This window comes from Ailuropoda melanoleuca, chromosome 4 (genome assembly GCF_002007445.2).
Source record: "Ailuropoda melanoleuca isolate Jingjing chromosome 4, ASM200744v2, whole genome shotgun sequence".
In the NCBI taxonomy this organism is placed as follows: domain Eukaryota; kingdom Metazoa; phylum Chordata; class Mammalia; order Carnivora; family Ursidae; genus Ailuropoda; species Ailuropoda melanoleuca.
In genome coordinates this window covers 14,259,969-14,278,177 of record NC_048221.1, presented here as the reverse complement: position 1 = coordinate 14,278,177, position 18,209 = coordinate 14,259,969, and the positions used below count along the sequence as shown (strand labels likewise).

The 18,209-nt window shown below is 61.3% G+C and overlaps 2 protein-coding genes across 8 annotated transcripts; both read right to left on the bottom strand.

Annotated features, from left to right (window-relative positions):
- Window positions 1–510: 510 nt before the first annotated feature.
- CILP2 (cartilage intermediate layer protein 2) lies at window positions 511–9,807 on the bottom strand. Of its 3 annotated transcripts, XM_034658134.1 has the most exons (8): window positions 9,326–9,807; window positions 8,223–8,321; window positions 6,982–7,254; window positions 6,205–6,360; window positions 4,868–5,146; window positions 4,038–4,146; window positions 3,684–3,841; window positions 511–3,440 (listed from the first exon to the last, which is right to left on the bottom strand). In XM_034658134.1, exons 1-8 carry the CDS (start codon window positions 9,387–9,389, stop codon window positions 1,105–1,107), a joined length of 3,474 nt encoding a protein of 1,157 aa, XP_034514025.1. In that variant the 5' UTR covers window positions 9,390–9,807; the 3' UTR covers window positions 511–1,104. The 3 variants fall into 3 exon arrangements, with proteins under 3 accessions (XP_034514025.1, XP_034514024.1, XP_034514026.1); XM_034658133.1 differs by lacking the exon at window positions 9,326–9,807 and having other exon boundaries at window positions 8,223–8,748; XM_034658135.1 differs by lacking the exons at window positions 4,868–5,146; window positions 9,326–9,807 and having other exon boundaries at window positions 8,223–8,748.
- A 215-nt stretch (window positions 9,808–10,022) lies between these two features.
- Window positions 10,023–18,151, bottom strand: YJEFN3 (YjeF N-terminal domain containing 3). 5 transcript variants are annotated; one of them, XM_034658136.1, is made up of 6 exons: window positions 17,628–18,151; window positions 14,274–14,382; window positions 12,269–12,481; window positions 11,916–12,029; window positions 11,707–11,835; window positions 10,023–10,307 (listed from the first exon to the last, which is right to left on the bottom strand). In XM_034658136.1, exons 1-6 carry the CDS (start codon window positions 17,684–17,686, stop codon window positions 10,059–10,061), a joined length of 873 nt encoding a protein of 290 aa, XP_034514027.1. In that variant the 5' UTR covers window positions 17,687–18,151; the 3' UTR covers window positions 10,023–10,058. The 5 variants fall into 5 exon arrangements, with proteins under 5 accessions (XP_034514027.1, XP_034514030.1, XP_034514029.1 ...); XM_034658139.1 differs by having other exon boundaries at window positions 12,380–12,481; XM_034658138.1 differs by having other exon boundaries at window positions 12,269–12,379.
- Window positions 18,152–18,209: the final 58 nt, after the last annotated feature.

Below are 18,209 nucleotides of genomic sequence, written 5' to 3'. Positions count from 1 at the left end.
GCCCAGGGCCGTGGCCTTGGGCAGCCTGGTCACCATGTGGCCAAGGCGTGGCCGGGCCTCAGCCCGGAGGGGCCGAGGGCAGGGCAGCGTGGCCCTGGCTGAGGAAGTCCAGAGCAGCCTCCGCTCCTGCCGCCTGGGGCCTGTGCCCCTGCCAGGGCCCCCTCCCTGCCCGCTGCTGCCCTCGGGCACGGGGCCAGATGGGTGCTGCCAGCCGCAGCCGGGCTCGGGCTCGGAGGCCAGGGCGGCAGCTGCTACCATGTTCAGCGGTCGGGGCCGCACGGACTCGGGCTGCCCACATGTGTCACGGACACACTCCTGCGCGGCTCAGCCAGGACCCACAGGCTGGCCTGAGGCACATCTGGGACCTTGCCGAGACCTCTGAGCGGCTCGCATGCCCGTGCCCCGGGGTCCGCCTGCCAAGGTCTGGGTCTAGGAGCCCCTGCCTCCATCTTCACTCCCCAAGACTGACACCGTGAGTTGGAAACGAAGCATCTTTAATTGATTCCCTGCCCCAACCCCCCTTGGCGGGGGGGTCTCCAAGCACCAAACCTGTGAAATTGTGTGCCTCAGCCCCGGGGAAACAAGAAACCCCTGCCCGATGTTCACTGAGCCAAGACCACCCCCCATCTCTCCCCCTTGACCAGCCCCACGGGCTTCATTTCAATAAATAAGCCCTAGAACAAAGCTTGGGGCCGAGGACCCAGCCAGGCACCCAGCCCAGCGACACGCACAGGGCGCTTCAGGAGGGAGGTCGGAAATCTCAAGGGGCGGAATATCTGAAATCAGGGTCAAAACGCACATAAAATGAGAGCCAGTGTGCATGCTGGGAGCGAATCCCCCCAGGCCTCAGTCAGATGCCCAATGGTCTCCCAGGATGCTGGCTCCTTCTATCAGGTAGAACTCCATTCTGTGTCACACAGCAACTGTCCCCTGCCTGGCGTTTCCACAGTCCGACACACCTAGGTCTTGACTCTGAATTCTGGGCAGGGGAGGGAGAGGGGGCCCCAGAAACCTGGGGAAGGGAGCATCTGGGGAAGGGGGCTGAGGCTTCCCAGGTACAGAGGAGTCCAGGGCAAGGCAGAGGAGTGAGGCTGCGAGCCCAGGTCACTGCCGGGCCCTGCCCCGGCGGGTACGGAGTGGACCTGTGGCTTGAGCCTGTGCCCGGGCCGCCTCGCCCATCTCCCTGCGGATGTCCCCAAGCGCTGTTGCCGGGGACTCCAGCAGCCTCTGGAAGAGGCTAGGCCGGCCGGCTGGTGGCTCCCGACACTGGAAGGTGACAGCTGTGCCAGCGTCGGCCTTCATCTCCCGAGAGAAGCCATCAGAGGAGCCATCAAAGCAGCGGCCGATGGCGATCTCCTTGGCCAACCTCGGGCTCTGGTCGGTGACTGTGTAGACACCATAGTTGTGACCCAGAGGGTCCAGTGGTGCCAGCATGCTGAAGGCTGCAGGGTCATCAGCCGGGGCGGATGGGGGGTGCCGGGCCAAGTAATCCCGCAGGAGCCCGTTGACCGCCGCACGGCGGCAGCTGCCCTGGGGCATGATGGTCACCAGCGTCCTGTCCACCTGACGCTGGTCGAAGAGCATCCCGCTGCACTTGAACTCCACGCAGGCGGCGGACATGCTGGGGCGCTCGGGGTCTCGGACGCTGCGGGCATCCCGGAGCCCGTAGAGCTGGCCCTGGGTGCGCGGGTGGCTGCCCCCGGCGTTGTGCGCACGGACCATGTACTCCTGGGGGCCCTGGATCTGCACTTTGAGGAAGCAGGCCCGGAACTCCTGGGGGTTGGGCCACCAGGCCAGAAGGTCTCCGGTCCAGGAGGCCGGCGCGCCCTCGCGGAACGGGACCACGTTGTACTCGTATTTGTCGGCCTCCACGCGCGCGAAGCGGAAGTGGCTGGCGGTCACCGGAGCGTCCTGGCATTCTCGCAGGCTGCGCCACGGGTACACCGGGCCGTTGGCCTCGGCGGCGTCGCCCGGCCTGGGTTTCGCCAGGTTGATGCGGAAGCCGTTGCGTTTGAGCGCGGGGTCGTCGTGGTCGGTGCGCCGGTAACCCAGCCTGTCCAGGTAGGGCTGGGCCACGCCCACGGTGGCCGCGAGCGGGCTGGGCTGGGAGGGGGCGGGCTCCAGCTCCTCCCCGCCCAGGGTGGCTGTGACCAGGGCCGTGTAGGCGTCGGGCCGGTCCGCGTCGCAGAAGGCGGGGATGCAGGCGCCGTTGGGGCCGGTGACCGCGCTGTCGAAGCGGCCCCAGGCACGCGGGTTGGCCGAGAAGCCGGGGGCGGGCTCCAGGTTGACCAGCGTGACCACCACACCCTCCACCTGCTCGCTGGGGGTGAACTTGTCGTTGGCGTAGGCGCGCACCTTCACGAAGCAGCGGCGGCGCTCGGGGACGTCCAGGTTGAACAGACGCCGCTCCCGGATCTCCACGTTGCCCACCAGGAAGACCCGCTCCTCCCGGCGGACCCGAGGGGCTGCCGCCCCCTCCCGCTGGAAGCCGCTCTCCTCCTCCCACAAGCCTGTGTCAGGGTTCAGCGACCACAGCTTCAGGGCCTCCACGTGGCCCGCCATGCGGATCTGGCCGGTGTTCACGCGCACCGCCACGGGCCCGGTCTGCAGCTGCTCCGCGGAGCCAGCGGCGCGGAGGTCCACGGAGAACATGCCATAGGTGCGCAGCGGAGCCAGCTCGCCGTCACTGTCCACAAAGCGCAGGTCACTGGGGGCGGCGGCCGCCGAGGTGAGATCTCGGGGGTCCACGAACGTCACCCGGGCCTCCACAGGCCCGGTGTAGGGCTCGCCATCGGCTCTGCGGAAGGTTCCCGCTGGGAGGACCAGCTCGCCCAATGGGGCCTCGTCTTCCAGCTCCCCAAGAGGGATCGTGTTGCTCTCGCTGGCATCTAAGATGACGGGGGCTTTCTTCCGCATGGCCTTGACGTCGTGGTACACACCTCCCCCTCGAAGGTCAAAAGGCAGGACGCTGACAGTGTCCATGAACTCCCCACTGGGGTCCACGAAAGTTACCACCAGCCGCTGGGCAGAGGGCGGCACCTCGATGGTGAAGTCACCCTGGTAGGAGGTGAATCCAATGGGCTCCTGGCCTAGCAGGATCTGGGCGAAGCTCAGGGGTTCCCCTGAGTCGGAAGCCAGCACACGTCCCCGTACCAGTCCCCGAGGGGGCAGACACTTCTGGCAGCCACACTCAGCCACCACCTTGACCGGGAGGACGTAGTTGGAACAGTGGATCTCCCTGCTCTCCAGGCGGCGAACAGAGCAGCAGCGGGAGCCGGCATCCCCACACCGGGGGCTGGAGCCTGCAGGGCTGGGGCAGAGGGTGTCGGGGCAGAGGCCCACATCCAAGTAGGTGGGGCCGCTGCCAGGCTGACCACAGTCCTCCGGGAGCTTGATCAGGTGCTCTTGGGGCTGGGGATTGCAGGCTGGCTGGCCTGGGGCTACAGAGCAAGAAATCAATCAGATCAGAGGAAGAGGGAGGGCTCCATTTGAGTCCAAGTTTGGGGGCCTGGATTGGGGTCAGGGGCTCAACCCAGGGGCTCAGTGGGGGGCCTAGGATCAGACTCAGCAAGAAAAGAGAGCAGTCTAAAGTTGGGGCTCCATTTGGGGTTGAGTTTTGCCTGGTGATAGGCCTCGGTTCAGTTTCAGGGCGTGCTCAAGGTTGAGGGGCCGAGGGTGCTTACCAAGCACAGTGAGGCGGGCGGTGCCCGAGCGCACAGCGCCTGCGTCATTCCATGCTTTGCAGTGGTAGGTGCCTGCCTGGTCTGGCCGCAGCCCCCGCAGCTCCAGATGGGCCCCGTACCTGTGTTCTCGCCTGTCCAGCAGGGTCCCGTTGTGGAACCTGGGTGGCAGGTGGGCAACACCATGGAGGCCCTTGGCATAGGGAGGGGGCTGCACCTGCCCCCCGCCCTACACTCAGCCCAGGAAGGTTGCGGAGGACCTTCCTCCCAGTCTCTGAGGCACCACATTATCATGGGAAATCCAGTCAAACCACAAAGCTGGGTGCAAGGCCCTTGCAGAGGGGGCAGGGCACTCACCAGGAGTATTTCTTGGGCATGGGGGTGCCTGAAGCTTTGCAGCAGAAGGTTACGTTCTGTCCAGCCTCTCGCACTCGGGACTCAGGGTGCTTCACCAGGTAGGGCTTCTCTGGGGGCAAAGGTGGCAAAGCGGGTAACGATCCATCCCAGCTTCTCCCAACAACCCTTCCCCATGGCAGGGCCCCATCCTTCCCCTTCCAGGGATGCCCTATTTCACCTTTGCCTCTTCTGATGACCGCCCCATTCAATTTCATCCCATGGCTGCTCAAAATGGTGCCTCATCTTTTTTTTTTTAAAATTGTAAGTAAGTTCCATGCCCAGTGTGGGGCTTGAACTCATGACCCTGAGATCAAGAATCACATGCTCTACCAACTGAGTCAGCCAGGTGCCCCAAGAGAGTGCCCCATTTTTTTTTTTTTTTAAGGAGAAAGAGAGTGTGTGAGCAGGGAGGGGCAGAAGGAGAAAGAGAATCTTAAGCAGGCTCCATGCTCCCTGTGGAGCCCAACTCGGGTCTCAATCTCATGACCCAAGCCAAAATCAAGACTCACTTAACTGGCTGAGCCCCCCAAGTGCCCCAAGATGGTGTCCCATCTTAATGCTTCCCTCTGCAGGTCCCTGTCTCACCTCGCACCTTCTCCAACGTCTCACATTTTATTCATTCCCCCAATGGCACCATATTTAGTGGTATGCCTTCTCCAATGTCCAAGTCACATCTTATTTCTTCCCCAGTGACCTCATGCTGCATCACATCCTCCAAAGTACCTGGCATCATCCAGAATTTCCTTCTTAGTTTCTCAGCCCCCTCATCCTCCTTGCCATGAGGCACTTACCCAACTTATTAAGGACAACAGTGACCACAGCAGAGATGGAGTCATTGGCCTGGGCCTGGCCCAGGCCTGTAGAGAAGCCATCCATTTGGGCACTGACGTTGGCCCGGCTACTGGCACAGACTCCAGGCATCCGGAAGGTTCCATGGGCATCAGTGATGGCCACAGCGCCAGACCAGTCTCTCAGGGAGACCCTGGCTCCTGGTAGTGGACGCCCAGATGGGGTGACCACCGAGCCCAGAAGGATGTGGTCAGGGCACCTGCAGGTCTTGGAGCTGCACCCTGGGGGACACAGGGAGGCAGAGGGACAGAGGAGCCTCTTCGCTCCCTCCTGGGGAAGGCCTTCCACTCAATCACTCAGCAAAGATGCCTAGACATTCCTCTTTGTGCCCCTCAGAGGCCTCAGCATGGCCCTGCTTGGAACAGCCCCTAATGTGAGTGGGGATACTCGGTTGAGTAGTCAGAACTGGGGCAGGGGGAGGGACCTGTGATCCAGAGGGATGGGGGAAATGCCCTGGAGGAGGGGACAGGAGAAGTGACTCTCACAGGACAGAGAGGCTCCTTCCAGCAGGAGAAAAAATGCCCAGCAGGGGCTGGGGGCCCTGCTAGGCATTGGGTCTTGGGCTCAGAACATCTCCCTCCCCTCCCAATCCCGCGGTTTCTCCATAAAATGGAAAATTCCGCTGGAAACTTCAGGGCAGAGACGTCAGGAGGGCAGAGCCAGGCGGGGTAGGGTGGGGACCCCACTACCCCATTGGCCACCGTGCTCCGCCACCCTGCCACGGGCTCTGTGGGCGCAGTCTCCAGACCGTGTTTGTGGAGCCCAGGCGGATCGGAATTTCCAGTCGCCTCCTGGCTGGCCTGGTGTCTGGCCCTGGGAGGGCTTGGGCATGGTGTCTGCCAGGGTGTGAGCGCGTGTCCGCGTGGGCGTGGGGGACGGGCGGCGGCTGTGAATGCCACGCGTGTGCACCACGAGTGCGTGAGCCAGCTTCTGTGTGTGTCCACGTCCACCAGGACATACACACACTCGGCAGCGCACCCAAGGTAATGCCCACTTGGATTTGCACACACCTGGATGCGACCCCTCAAGGCGTCCACCGATCCAGACGTACACATTCACCAGCGCTCCTCGGGGGGCCCAGAAGGGAAAGAAGGGCGGGTCCCCCATGTGATCCAAGTTCTGGCTCTCCAGGACCCGCCTCTTCCCTTCAAGCCCCGCCCCATCAGGCTCCATCCCAACCTGCCTCTCCCGTCTAGGTACCCTTCGCAACAGGGCGCCTCCCTCCACATCCAGGCCCGCCTCTAACCCAGCACTTTCCTCCAGGCCCCATCCCTCCTACCTGGACATGTTGGGCGTATACACTTTTGAGCCTCCACGGGACGCCCCGGACATGCATCCCCCGCCGGGCTTGGGCAGCGGCGGCGGCGCAAGCGACGGCCTGGCCCGCAGCTCCCTGAACAGGGACCCCACGGGCCCCACGCGCCCCACGTGGCCTCTGCGGTAAGGGTGGAGAGGGGGGAAGGTGAGGCGGCCGCCCACCTCGGGGACTGCTCCTCCTTGGAAATCTGGTAACAATGTGGGACTGCAGGACGCCCCCCGCTAAGTTCACCCGAGGGTGGGTATCCCCCAGACAAAAGCCCTGCCCACTGCCCCCATCGGTTGTCCCCCAGGCGCACCTGTCGAAGGCGCAGTTGAGGTACCGCCCCGCTTCCCCCAATCCCAGATAAGCTCCCCAAAGTTAGCCTTGCTGTTCTCCCTGCGTCACTCACATATTTGGGGTCAAAACACGCCCCCACAGAACGGAGCTGTGACAGAGGAGCAAATGAGGGCAGCGGGAGGAAGATGAGCTCCCGGGGGCTCCTCCCTGTTCCCTACCTGGGCCCCTATTGGCAGCCCCTCCTTTCCAAAGCCCCGCCCCCCGCTCTGCAAAGGGACCCCGCCTCTTTCTAACCACGCCCACATCCACACAGCCCTGCCCCCTCCTCCAGTACCACCCATTCAGGCTCCACCCACCTATGAACCATCCCGACCAATCCCCACTCTCTCCTCAGCGTGACTGCTCTCGAGCCCGCCCCCTCCCCAGCCCCGCCCATCCCCACACAGGCCCCGCCCTCACCGAGTGGGCAGCGGAAGCGCACATGGTAGTTGGAGCAGCGGCGGCCGCGGGGCTGCTCGCGGTTGAGGCACCAGAAACCTCGCGTGGGGTTCAAGTGCACGCGCTCGCCTACAGTGGACGGCAGGGCCCAGTCCGTGGTGCGCGCCTCTAGCGCCAGCGGCCGCGGGCACACGCGCGCTGGTCCGTAATAGAAGCGGATGGCAGCCAGGCTCTCAAAGTCTCCATCGCCGCCGGGGTGGTCCACATTGAACCAGGACGTCCACTCGCTGGCCTCTGCGGGCACCGCACGCGCTGGGACCCGGGTCGCAGCCTGTCGGGCCCCATCAGTGCATGCAGGGGCCCGGGAAGCAGCCTGCCCACCCCCAGCTCCAAGGTAAGGGCCTTACCCTGCTTTCTAAAAGGGTCACCCCACCCCCAGTGAGCACGGGCTAACCCAGCCCGCCCATGACCCCGCCCAGATCCAGGTTCCTCTCGGGCAGAAGGAGCTATAAAGGGATCGCGGGAGGTTGGCCTCCCCTAGCACCAGCCCCAGTTCTGCTGTCCAATTCTTGAGCTTGCCCATCGGTGCAAGCTGACATTTTGCCACACTGACATCTTGCCACTGTCTCACCAGTCCCCAACCTTAGAATTGAGCCTGCCCCCCACCTCAGAATTCAAAACCCCTGAGGTGTGAAGAGATACAAGGAGGAGTGGGGCCTGAGACCAGCCCTTGCTGTGGCTTTCCGTCGCCTGGCCGCTCCAGGTAGAGCCAGCTGGGCCCTTGCTCACTGCCTGGCTGAACCCACCAGGCTACCTCTGTTCCACAGAAGCCACAGGTGGGGAGGGTCTGGCCTCCCAGAGGTCAGATTCTGCTTCCATCATCACCGCCCCCCAAGGGGGTGCTCACTCCTTTTCTGACTCGAGAGTGACTTTCCCAGCTAGGAAACTAGAGACCTAGCTTCCGGAACCAGAGGTCTGGAATCTACTGGAAGCAGCCTACACGGTGCTTCCAGTAGGGGGAAGGAAGCACCCCCTACACACCCTACATTGGTTTCCTCCTTGACAAACAGCCTGGACTCTCACCCCTCTGCCCCTAAAATTTAGACCTCTTGGGAGACCTATGCCAGAGGCTTCAATGTCCGGGGACCAGGATGGTTCTGGGCCCTTCTACCCCTTGTGTCCCCTCCTCACATGACCACACCAGCCAGAGCTCACACAGTGAATCCACAGCAGAGCTAGGACTTGGACCCAGGATGACTCACCTTCCCAGTCCTCCAGGGCTGGTGAGGGCTGTCCAGGGCGCAGTGATGGACCTTCAAAGCCCCAGGCAGTTGCTGTGGGCTCCTCAGGGGAGGTGGTGACTATGGAAGGGGTGAGGAGTGGGGGGAAGGAAGCAGGCTGATGGGGACTTCTGTGAGCTGCTTCTGTGCAACGTGCTGTCATTATCATCCCCATTTCACAGGGAAGAAAATTGAGGCTCTAGAAGCCAGAATCTAGCTCTGGCTGACCCTAAGGAATACAGGACCTCCCCCTACCCCTTCCAGGAAGCCTCCCTGTGACCCCTACCTCCAACCTCCTGCAGCCCCATCCCTCTGTCTCCCCCAGCCCAGTTGCCATGGGCTGGGTAAGTCTATGTGTCTGCTCTGCTCCCCTGACCTGGTTCTCCCCAAATGTGCTCGGTGGCCATGAGCTCAGTTGGCTGTGCCTCTGCCCTCAGTTGAGCTGCATTCCCCTTCATCCATTTGCTGGCTGGAAGTCCCTCCCTCAGTGCACCTTCCATCCCTTCACTTGGGGCCCAAGCTGCCACTGGGAAGTCTTTGGAATCTAGTCTGGCTTCTCTGACCTTGAGTTATCTAAGATAGCCAGGCTAGACCGTGACTCTGACAAGTCCCTTCCCTGTGTCTCAGTCTCCTCATCTGAGAAGTAGATCCAGTGCCGTCTCCACTGAGTTTTCCAGAGATGGATGGTGTGTGTGAGGAGAAGAGTTATGTGAGAGGGGACGGCTCTGAGCCCTTAATCCTGGGCCAGGACCAGGTGCTTCAGCATCCAAACGCTAGGGCTGAGACGCCAGGCCCCTGTAGTCCCTGGGACCCAGAGGAGCCTAAGGTTCATATCCATACTCCAAGTGCCCCTACTTCTCTTTGAGGAGGGAAGAGAACAGAGAGGTTTCCTCCGCCCCCCCCCCGTTGTTGGTCCCAAGGACCCATCTCCCCGACGCCCCCTCACTTCACTCCCGGGCAGACGAAGGGGGACCCAGGCCTGCGGATGCGAGCGGATCCCTCGGTTCTCTCTCCCGGAGGGGCTGCAAGCCAGGCCGGCTGCCAGGGCGCCTAGGGGCCTGGGCTGGGGTCAAGGGGCGCCTCACCTCGAGCCCCCGCCAGGTGCGCGGCGGCGACCAAGAGGCAGAGTAGTGGCGACAGTGACTCCATGGCCGAGTCCGGGCGTCCGAGGGAGGGTCCGGGCTCCGCGGCGCGCGCGGATCTGACTCCCGCGGGTCTGGCGGCTGCTGGGGCTGAGGGTGGGGGCGGGAGGTGCCCGCAGGCCACGCCCCGTCCAGGCCACGCCCCGTCCGAGCGAAGCTCCTGGCCCTGGGTGACTTCGGTGCGCTAGCAGCCTCTCCGGGTCGCCCCCTTCGGTGCGTCCGGCTGTGCCTCCGCCCTCAGGCTGGCCTGCATCCCCCCCCCCGCAACCCCCCCTCCCCCGTGCCAGCTGGAAGTCCCTCCCTCAACCCACTCTCCATTCTCCACCTTGGGTCCCAAACTGCCTGTGGGACGTGCTTCTCTTGGACTCGAGCCCGAAGCTGCCCAAACACGCTTCAGGCAGCCCTTGAGGCGGCGAGAAATCCTCCATCGGGTCTAACTCCAATCCTGTTGGCGTTAGGCCACCCCGAGCAGGCTGGAAGTCCCATCCTGAATCTACCCTCTACTCTTCTGGCGCTAGTTTTCTCGGCCAGCGGGAAGTCCCACTCGACGACTACCCTCCATCCCTCCAGCCTGGGCTCTGGGGCACGGTGGCAAGTCCCTTCCCGAGTTTGCCCACCCGGGCGGCGAACCCGGCGCACAGAGAAGGAGGAGGCGAGGTGGTGGTGGGACGTCTGTTTATTGGCGCGGGTCCAAGCCGCCAGGACGCGGGTGGCGGTCACAGCGTCGCGACGCAGTCGGTGCCCGTGTATCCCGGCAGGCGCAGAGCGAACTTTCGGCGCACGTCGTCGGGCACGAACCTGCCGGCCACGAAGTGGTGGCGGCCGGAGAAGCGGCCGGCGCAGCGCTTGGGCGCGGCGAGCGATACCAGCACGTCGGGGCGGAGCCCATCCTCGGTGTCGCCGCCGCCGGTCTCCGCGTCCCAGCCTGCGGGAGGAGGGGCGGGAGGGGGAGGGAATCGGGAGCTGGGAGGGGTGCTTGCCTTCAGAAGAGAGAGTTTTGCCTCCTCACCACCCACTTGCCCTTCCCCATCAGACCCAGCCTCTGCTCTCTGACACGTGAGTCTTGGTCAGACCTGCCTCCCCATAGAACTGGGCCTCCGCCCTCAGACCAGTGTCTGCCCTAACTTGGAGATGTTTCCCTCTTCCTCTGACCACAGCGTCTGCACGCATACTTTTCTGCCCCTGCTCCCATCATGCTACTAATTTTTCTCCTCCATTTGACTCAGCCTCTGCCTTCAGACTACATCATTTCCACTTCCTGCCCTTTCCCAGTCAGACCATGCCTCTGCCTTCTGACCCAGCATCTGTCCCCATTCCTCCCTCCCTGTCAGTCTTGAGCTTCCGCACTTAGACTCGAGCCCCTTTCCACCCAGGCTTCCTAGCCAGCCTTCCGCCTCTGACCAGATCCCCCCTCTCCATCCTCAGAGGATGACTTGCCTCCATCCTCAGGCAGGCGTCTGCCATAAGATCTGTCTCCTTACTCCTGGTCTTTGCCTCTGACAGAACGTGGCCTGAGTGTTCATCATCCTTACCCAACCTGAGTGTTCATCAACCTTCTGACTAGAGACTCTTCCCTCTGACCTGACATGTCTGTCTTTGCCCTCAGACTCGATCTTGCCTTTTGACTTGACAGGACCCCACCCCTCCCTCACGGTGCCCTAGCCTCTACCACCTCTCAAATGAGCCTCTACCTTCAGACTAGGGGTCTTGCCTTCTCCCGTGCCTCTGACCAGAGTCTGGAGCCACTAACTAAAAGCCTCCTCCCTCTGACTTTAATCCTTCCTTCTGTGACCCTAGTGTCCACTTTTGGACCAGACAGCCCATCTCTTCGTAGCTAACCCCCTGCTCTGTGGTACCCTGCTGGGATGGCCCTGAGGTCTTGCAAGCTGGGGGACATCCCCCTGAGTGTGGCCACCCCTGTGGAGGGTCCGGCGGGCCAGCAGCTGTTTGTTCCGTCTGCCCGTCGCCTAATGGCTCCAACAGGCGTGGGGCGGCGGCCAGGACGGGCGAGGCTTTTGCCGAGTGAGCTCACGTCTGCCCAGGCAACTGGGCCAGGGTGGGCAGCGGGCATGTTGGGCTCGGGGTGGGGGGGAGACATGGGATCACCTGGGCAGCAGCCTCGGTCTTCCCCATCAGAGCAGCCTCCGTCTTCCCTATCCCTTCCGCCCCTCCTCCCTCACCCAGAGTGCATGAGCCATCCATGATAGGGAAACTGAGGCTCAGAGGCAGGCTAGGGCCACCAGAAGCTGGGGTGCAGAGGGCCCCCACCCAAGCCCCCAACATGCCCCCCCGCCTGGCATGCCTGAGGGAATGTCCAGGCTCACAAGGGGGATGGACAGCAGCTTGAGTGTGGCCAGCGCCCGCATGCAGGGGCCCCCGATCTCTCCCGGCTGCACGCCAGGGCCCAGCACGGCATCCACCACCAGCCCGTAGGCATCATTGATGAGCTGAACCTGAGAGAGAAGGCAGGGTTAGGGGGCGGCCTTTGGGCACCGTCCCCCACTTCCCCCCTCACTTGCCACCAAGCGCTGACCTCCGTGGGCAAGTAGGACAGGAAGGGGATGTCCATCTTCTCACACTGGGTAGTCAGGTCCCGGTGCAGCAGATCCAGGGAGCGTGTAGGGTAGAAGATGGTCGGTTCGTACTCCTGGGGGTGGGGCACAGAAAGGAGTCAGCACTGGGGCCCTTGCAGGCTTCCTGCTGGGCCTGGGCCCCCAGACCTGGATACCAGGCAGCAGACCCTGCCTGCAGCAAGCACTGGGCTTGTTCTGTAACCTCTCCAGCCTCAATGGCCCCCTGGGACACTATCAAGAGGAGGGAGCAATTTCTGCAGGGACAGGGTCGAGGGGGTGACCCTAGGAGTCCGAGGGGGTCCTTGCTACTCACAAACATGTGGAGGTGCCGGGCACAGACCAGCCCCACTGCCCCGTTCTGCTCCGGGCCACACACAACCAGCACTGTCCTCTGCTTCCGGGAGAGAGTATGCAAGGGGAATACCTGGCAGGGGGCACAGCAAAGGCAAAGGCATGATGTCTGGAATTCCTCCTTGTTCAGGTGGGGAAACTGAGGCCTGGAGTAGCAGGAGGGATGAGCATGGGCCTAGAGGCAATAGAACAGGAGGAGAGGCATTCTGGGCAAAGGGCATGGCCTCTGGGGGCCTCGGGTTCCTCCTCGGGGATGCAGAGTCCCTGCTTCAGGCTCTGCCAAGCTGGAGGAGGAAAACGTGCCTTCTGCCACCACCCGGCGCCCAGAGTGTGGTTTGTTTATTCTCGGCCTGAGTTGCAGACATTCTTCCACCTTTTTCCACTGCAGTGGCTGCCCCTCCCCCGCCCACGTTGCCAGGCCTCAGCCCCTCCCAGAGGCCCCAAAGCTGGGGGTGGGGTGTGGGGGGGTACTTTTCCAACCAAGTTACCCTGTCTCTCTCCATCTGCCTCTGCCATCACCTATCTCTCTTTCTCTGTATCTCTGACTCTCTCTGTGTGTCTGTCCCCATCTGTCTCTCTGCAGTCTTTCTGTGCCTGCATCTCTGTGTCTCTCTTTGTTTCTGTCTCTATCTCCCAGACTCTCTGGGCTTATGCATCAGTTTCTTTAACACAGGAGTTCAGAGCACTGGTGTTCCAGTCTTGGCCCTGCCCTGACTCTCTGCATGGCCTCAGCCCCCTCTCCTCTCCCAACCTCCCTTGGCCTCTATCAACTGGGAATGACAATGGCACTGACAGGCTCACAGGGCCTCTCTGAGACCAGGGGCCCCAGGGGGCCTGGCTGTACCCTAACCTCCAACTGCTCAGAGAACTAGGTATTCCTTTGTCTCTTCCCCAAGGTCTCAGCGAGGTCCTGCCCCACCTTGAGGGTGCCTGCGACCCCACCATGCCAGGCCCAGAGCCCGAGACCAGAGACCAAGGGAGGGTAATGCTGTCTGGGCTGGCTGGGACTGAGGGCCTTCTAGACAGACTTGGGGCTTTCAGGGCAAAACCAAACAATGTTCAGTCAGCAAGGGCCAGGCAAGAGTTTACTATGCTGGGTTTACTTTTGGGGCTTTGCTTGTCATCATTTCCTTCTCCTGCGGGAGCTTCACTCAGGATATGTTTCATTTGGAAATAGGAACGTTTAAAAAAATACTAACAGCCTACATAAAGAAAGAAATTGTGTTTGAAAGAAGTCTGCAGTGGGGGCAAGAAGAGGAAGACGGAGGAAAAGAAAGGTTACATGCTGGAGCCCTGACACCATCAGGCACTTCTCTAAGGCATTTTTGTTTATTAACTGGTGTCAGTTTATTACGCTTGCTTTGGAGGAGGAAACAGGCCCACGGCTGGACACCGTGGCCAAAAGCACTGGGAGGCAGCATCGCCATTGCTTATTACTCTTGTGTCCCTTGGAGGCACCTAGAAGCTGGGGCTTTGCCCCGGATCCAGACACAGCTCTGCTTACTTAGCCCCTGGGACCTACCCTTTGCAGGCCACTCCCTGCCTCTGGGCCTCAGTTTCCCCATTTGCAGTGTGGGATTATTTGGAGGTCCTCAGCCTGCAGGAACCAATGTCTCCCTTACTGGGATGCAGGAGATGGCAGAGGCGGGTGCTCACAAAGGGCCCCAGGAGCAACCCACAGCAGCCTCAGTCTCTGCTTCCCGGCCTCCAAGTCTCTGGGGACCCCGATCTCTGCCCTGACCCTCACTGACACATGGGGTCTTGTGTCCCTGCCTGGTCTAGACCAGTGATGAGCCTCTCTAGGCCTCAGTTTCCCCATCTGAGTGATGGGCTGGAGTAGCCGCACACAAAATGGGGCTTCTCAGGTCCTGGACCATTCTGGCCACCCGGGTCATGCAGCTTAGGACTCGGCTCTGGCGGGCTGGCCATCTGGATGGGGTCAAGGTCAAAGATCAGGGATCAGATACCTTGGTCACAGCCACAGCACTAGCATGGCCACACAACTCCACCAGCTGCTGCCGCCCAAAGCGATAATCCTCCAGCAACTCCCGCTCCAGGGCGGCCGCCTCCGCAGTGCTGGGGGACAGAGTGGGGAGAGACGCTTAAAGACACAGAGAGAGAAAGACTTAGAGAGAGAGGCTTAGATGGAACCAGTAACGTTCCACCAATGTTCCCACCCAGGCCCTAGCGCCACCCCCAACCTCAGTTTCCCCGTTCGACGTGCATGCGGTTGAACGGAGCGGCGGAAGATTTAAGCGGAAGCCCAAGGCACGGGCGCCCTCTGGCGGTCGAGGAACGCGTGATGGCGCCTGTTGGTTTTATTGCCCCCAAGCGCGGGAGACGAGCCTCGCCCAGATGCGCCCACCCCCACCGCGGAAAGAACCCGGAAGGAGGAATGCGGCGTGAACGACTGATGAGGGTGGTGGGCGAATTTCATGCAGTGGAAAACCCTGGGCAAGCTGCAGAACACTGGAGGGGGCAGACGGGGCTGGGGGATGAAGCGCCTGAGCGAGGCGGATTTTGAAGGCTGCAGGGCAGTTTGGTGGCTCGTTTAGGGAGGTGCATGTGGAGCCCACAGCTCTCAGACCTATTGGTGACCCTTCAATAATTGTGGCCAGAGAGATGGGGCTTACTCATGGGAGGTGGAGGTCTGCCATGAACTCACTGAGTGACTGGGATCTGTCACATCTAAGTTTTGCTTCCTCTTTTGCAAAAGTAAAGACCGGGTAGGCTAGATCAATTCCAAAGCCCATTTCAAAATGCAAACATGGGCTGCATTACTTAACAATTAAGAATTTTAAGATAATGACAACCAACTGTTGGACGCTTCTAAGAGCAGGGACCAAGCTAGCTCTGGCTTAGGGGACTTCCAGCGGGCATGGGCTTAGTGGCTGCAGAGGAGGAGAGCTGGCATTGAATATTGGAAGTGGTCCTCACTCCAGAATCAGGGGTTGGGGCAGCTGGGCAGGGTTTATGGCCAAGGCCAGCTTCCCCTAGCAGGACTCTTTCTTGATGGGGAAGAGCACCTACCCCCAGCTCGGGAGACCCTAGCAAGTATAGTGGTAGCAGTAGGCCCAGAAGAACATTCAACCACTCAGAGAAGCCAAGTGGCTTGCCCAGGGTCATGCAGGAAGCAAGTGAGTGAACAGACTTCTACCATTGGTGTCTATCTCCAGAGCCATACAGGGTGTGAGCAAAGGAGCAGAGGCAGACCTACAGATAACAGAGGTTTCTTGGGATGAATCTTTAGGTTCCTTCCTTCAATTCTGTGAGCAGGAGACCACAACCCTCCGGCCAAGTTTGCAGCATGATCAGGCCGGGCCGCAGGAGGGGCATAGGTAAGGAAGGAAGACTGCTGTGGGAGGGGGTATCAGGGAGGGCTTCCTGGAGGAGCTGGCCTGGAGCACTATGAGAGGTAATCCACATGGAAGAACAGTGAGAGCCAAGGCCCTGTAGTGGGAATGAGCCTGGCAGATTTGAAGGGACAGAAGTGAGGACAGTGTGACTGGAGCCAAGCCAGGCAAACTGAGGAACCGGGTCAGAAAGACCCTTTGGGGGCCCACACACATGGGGGAGATGGAGGCTTAGGGCAGGGAGGACACATGCCCTGAGTCACCCCAGCAACCCACCCCAGCTGACTTCAGATAAGGTTGAAGGACAGTGGGGCAGATGAAGAGCAATCCCAGGGCAGGCTGGCCCAGGTCCCAGTAAAGAACATTGGAGAAGGTGTGTTTGGAAACGTGGCTCATTCCTCCACCTTCATCTGTGACAGCTCTGGCTGCTGCCCCCACAGGAGGGGGAGGGGAGGATGAGAAGGGTGGGAGGACTACCCATTCCTCTTCTTCCTCTGTCCCAAAGTTTTGGCCTCCGGCCACCACTTGGAACATCATCTTCCTGCCTAACTGGTCATTAGAGTGATAATGGGGAGGATGGTCCAGGCTAGGAGCCTGGGGGTGGGGATGCTGGCAGCTCTAGGTGGGGTGTGATGGGAATTAGGGCCGGTGGGGGAGTGGGAGGGGGTAGGGCCACTGTGGGACTTGGGCGGGCGGGGGGGCTCAGTTATGAGGTGCCTCTTGCTTCTCCCAATGTCAGTCCCCAGATGAGAGGAACTGCGAGGGGCAGGATTTCCCAGAGAGCACAAATGCTGAGGTGACCTGCTTTCAAAGGAACTGGGGCCAGGTTGCCCATGCCAGACCCTCCCTGCCCTCTTGGCTCCACCTGCTTCCCCTACAGTCTCATGGCCCCCAAATTCCTCAACATAAGAGCCAAGGGGGCTTTAAAAACTTGAACACAAGATCACGTCGCTACTTGTCTCATACCTGCTTATGGCTCCCCAATATTCAGAGAATATTCAAATTCCTCACCACACCTACGCGCCCATTGTTTCTAACCTCATTGTCTCCTCTCTCCTTGCTCTCAGTGTTCCACTCCTACCCACCCCACAGTGCCCCATCACTCCTCAGTTGGCATTTGAGACCCCGCACAACTGGTCCCACCATCCCCCATCCCAGGTGAAATCACAGCTCCAGCTTCCTTCTGTCTACGATGTGCTGGGTCTACAGGCTCAATCTGGACATCAGCCAGTCACTAGACAGTATCTTCCCTGAGGGCCTGAGTGGATAGTGGGCAGAGAATGACAGACAAGGGGATGTCAGATAAATCTGGTTTACACTGAGGTTCACAGCCCTGCTTGGGGTCTCAGGTCACAAGGGCTTAGAGGACACAAGATAACTCAGGATGAGGTGGGAGACACAGCCACAGTTGTCAGCTCCAGACTCCAAATCCAAACTACTGGCCAGTGGCCCATGTGTTCAAAAATCGCCCTAGCCTTGGCTAGGCAGTGGCTTCCGTCCCCAGGCCTCAATTTCCTTCTCTGGTCAAGGAGACAGTAGCAGGTGGGCCACCAAGAGGGGTGTGAACGTTTGAGGAGCTAAGAGCTCAGCTCTTCCCAAATGGGGAGCAAAGGGTGGGAGCTCCAGGGTCCCTAGGACAGATGAAAGGGGAGGTGGGCCTGGACTGGGTTGAGGGGTGATGGGAGAGCTACTAGCGGTGCAGCTGAATGATTCACTCAGGGGTGAGCCTTAGGCAGATGCAGTTTCCCTGGCAACGCAGCTTAGGAGGCGTTGGCAGCAGCAGGCTGCAGGCTCTCCAGCAAAATGCGGGGTGGGCCTCGGAACCCCCCAGGCCCCATCCTGGCCATGCCCCCCGCCTCTGATCCGTCCTGCCCATGAGACCCCCTCCCAGCCATGCCCTGCCCATGATGCACCCCGCGCCGGGTTGCAACCCTGCCACGGTCTTTAGTATCCCCATCCCTGGCTGACCTGAGGAACCGCCGCTCCTCAGGCGCCTCCGCGGGGTCCGGGCGGGCCGCGCTGCTCATGGCCGAGGTGAGCCGGTGCGCGTAGCTCGGCTGCCAAGCCACAGCCTTTTAAGAGCATCCCAGGGCACAGGGGCCTCCTCCCCTCCCACCCTGTGCATTCGCCAATTAGGCGGCGCCGCGAAGGCGCTGCGCGCGGCCATTGGCTGGCGGGGGCAGGCCGACTTAACCCTTTCGTGCCAGGAGTGGAGCTGCCTTGGGAATGGAGGGAAACGAAGCCTGGACAGGTAGTGACGGACAGTTAGCGACCCCCATAATGGGGTCCCGGCCTGGGAGCAAGGGGACCCGCCTCTGGTGCCCCTCCATCCCATGCTCTGCTCTTTAGGTCCCCCACTCACTGATGTGCCCAGGCTGTGGGGTTGGGGGGGGAACCCCAGCCTCGACGGGGGTGGGGGTGTGGGGGTGCTGACAAGGAGGGTTCGACAGAGGTAGGAAAATCCAGGCGTATTTGTGAGCCAAGGCTGATGGATCCAGGGGCAGTCTCCGGGTAGGTTTTGAGGCCACCCCACCTGGCGTCTTCTGCAGA

What these genes read in the sequence shown, in the direction of transcription:
- CILP2 (XM_034658133.1), bottom strand. Translation starts at nt 8,415, where the DNA reads ATGGGGATGATAATGACAGCACGTTGCACAGAAGCAGCTCACAGAAGT. An exon ending in TATACGCCCAACATGTCCAG is followed by an intron (nt 5,147 to 6,204) that starts GTAGGAGGGATG and finishes TGTGTCCCCCAG; the next exon opens with GGTGCAGCTCCAAGACCTGC. An exon ending in CGCCCGCCTCACTGTGCTTG is followed by an intron (nt 3,441 to 3,683) that starts GTAAGCACCCTC and finishes CTTGCTCTGTAG; the next exon opens with CCCCAGGCCAGCCAGCCTGC.
- YJEFN3 (XM_034658136.1), bottom strand. Translation starts at nt 17,686, where the DNA reads ATGAGCAGCGCGGCCCGCCCGGACCCCGCGGAGGCGCCTGAGGAGCGG. An exon ending in GTGCTGTGGCTGTGACCAAG is followed by an intron (nt 12,482 to 14,273) that starts GTATCTGATCCC and finishes TATTGCCTCTAG; the next exon opens with GCCCATGCTCATCCCTCCTG. An exon ending in AGCTGCTGTCCATCCCCCTT is followed by an intron (nt 10,308 to 11,706) that starts GTGAGCCTGGAC and finishes CTCCTCCCGCAG; the next exon opens with GCTGGGACGCGGAGACCGGC.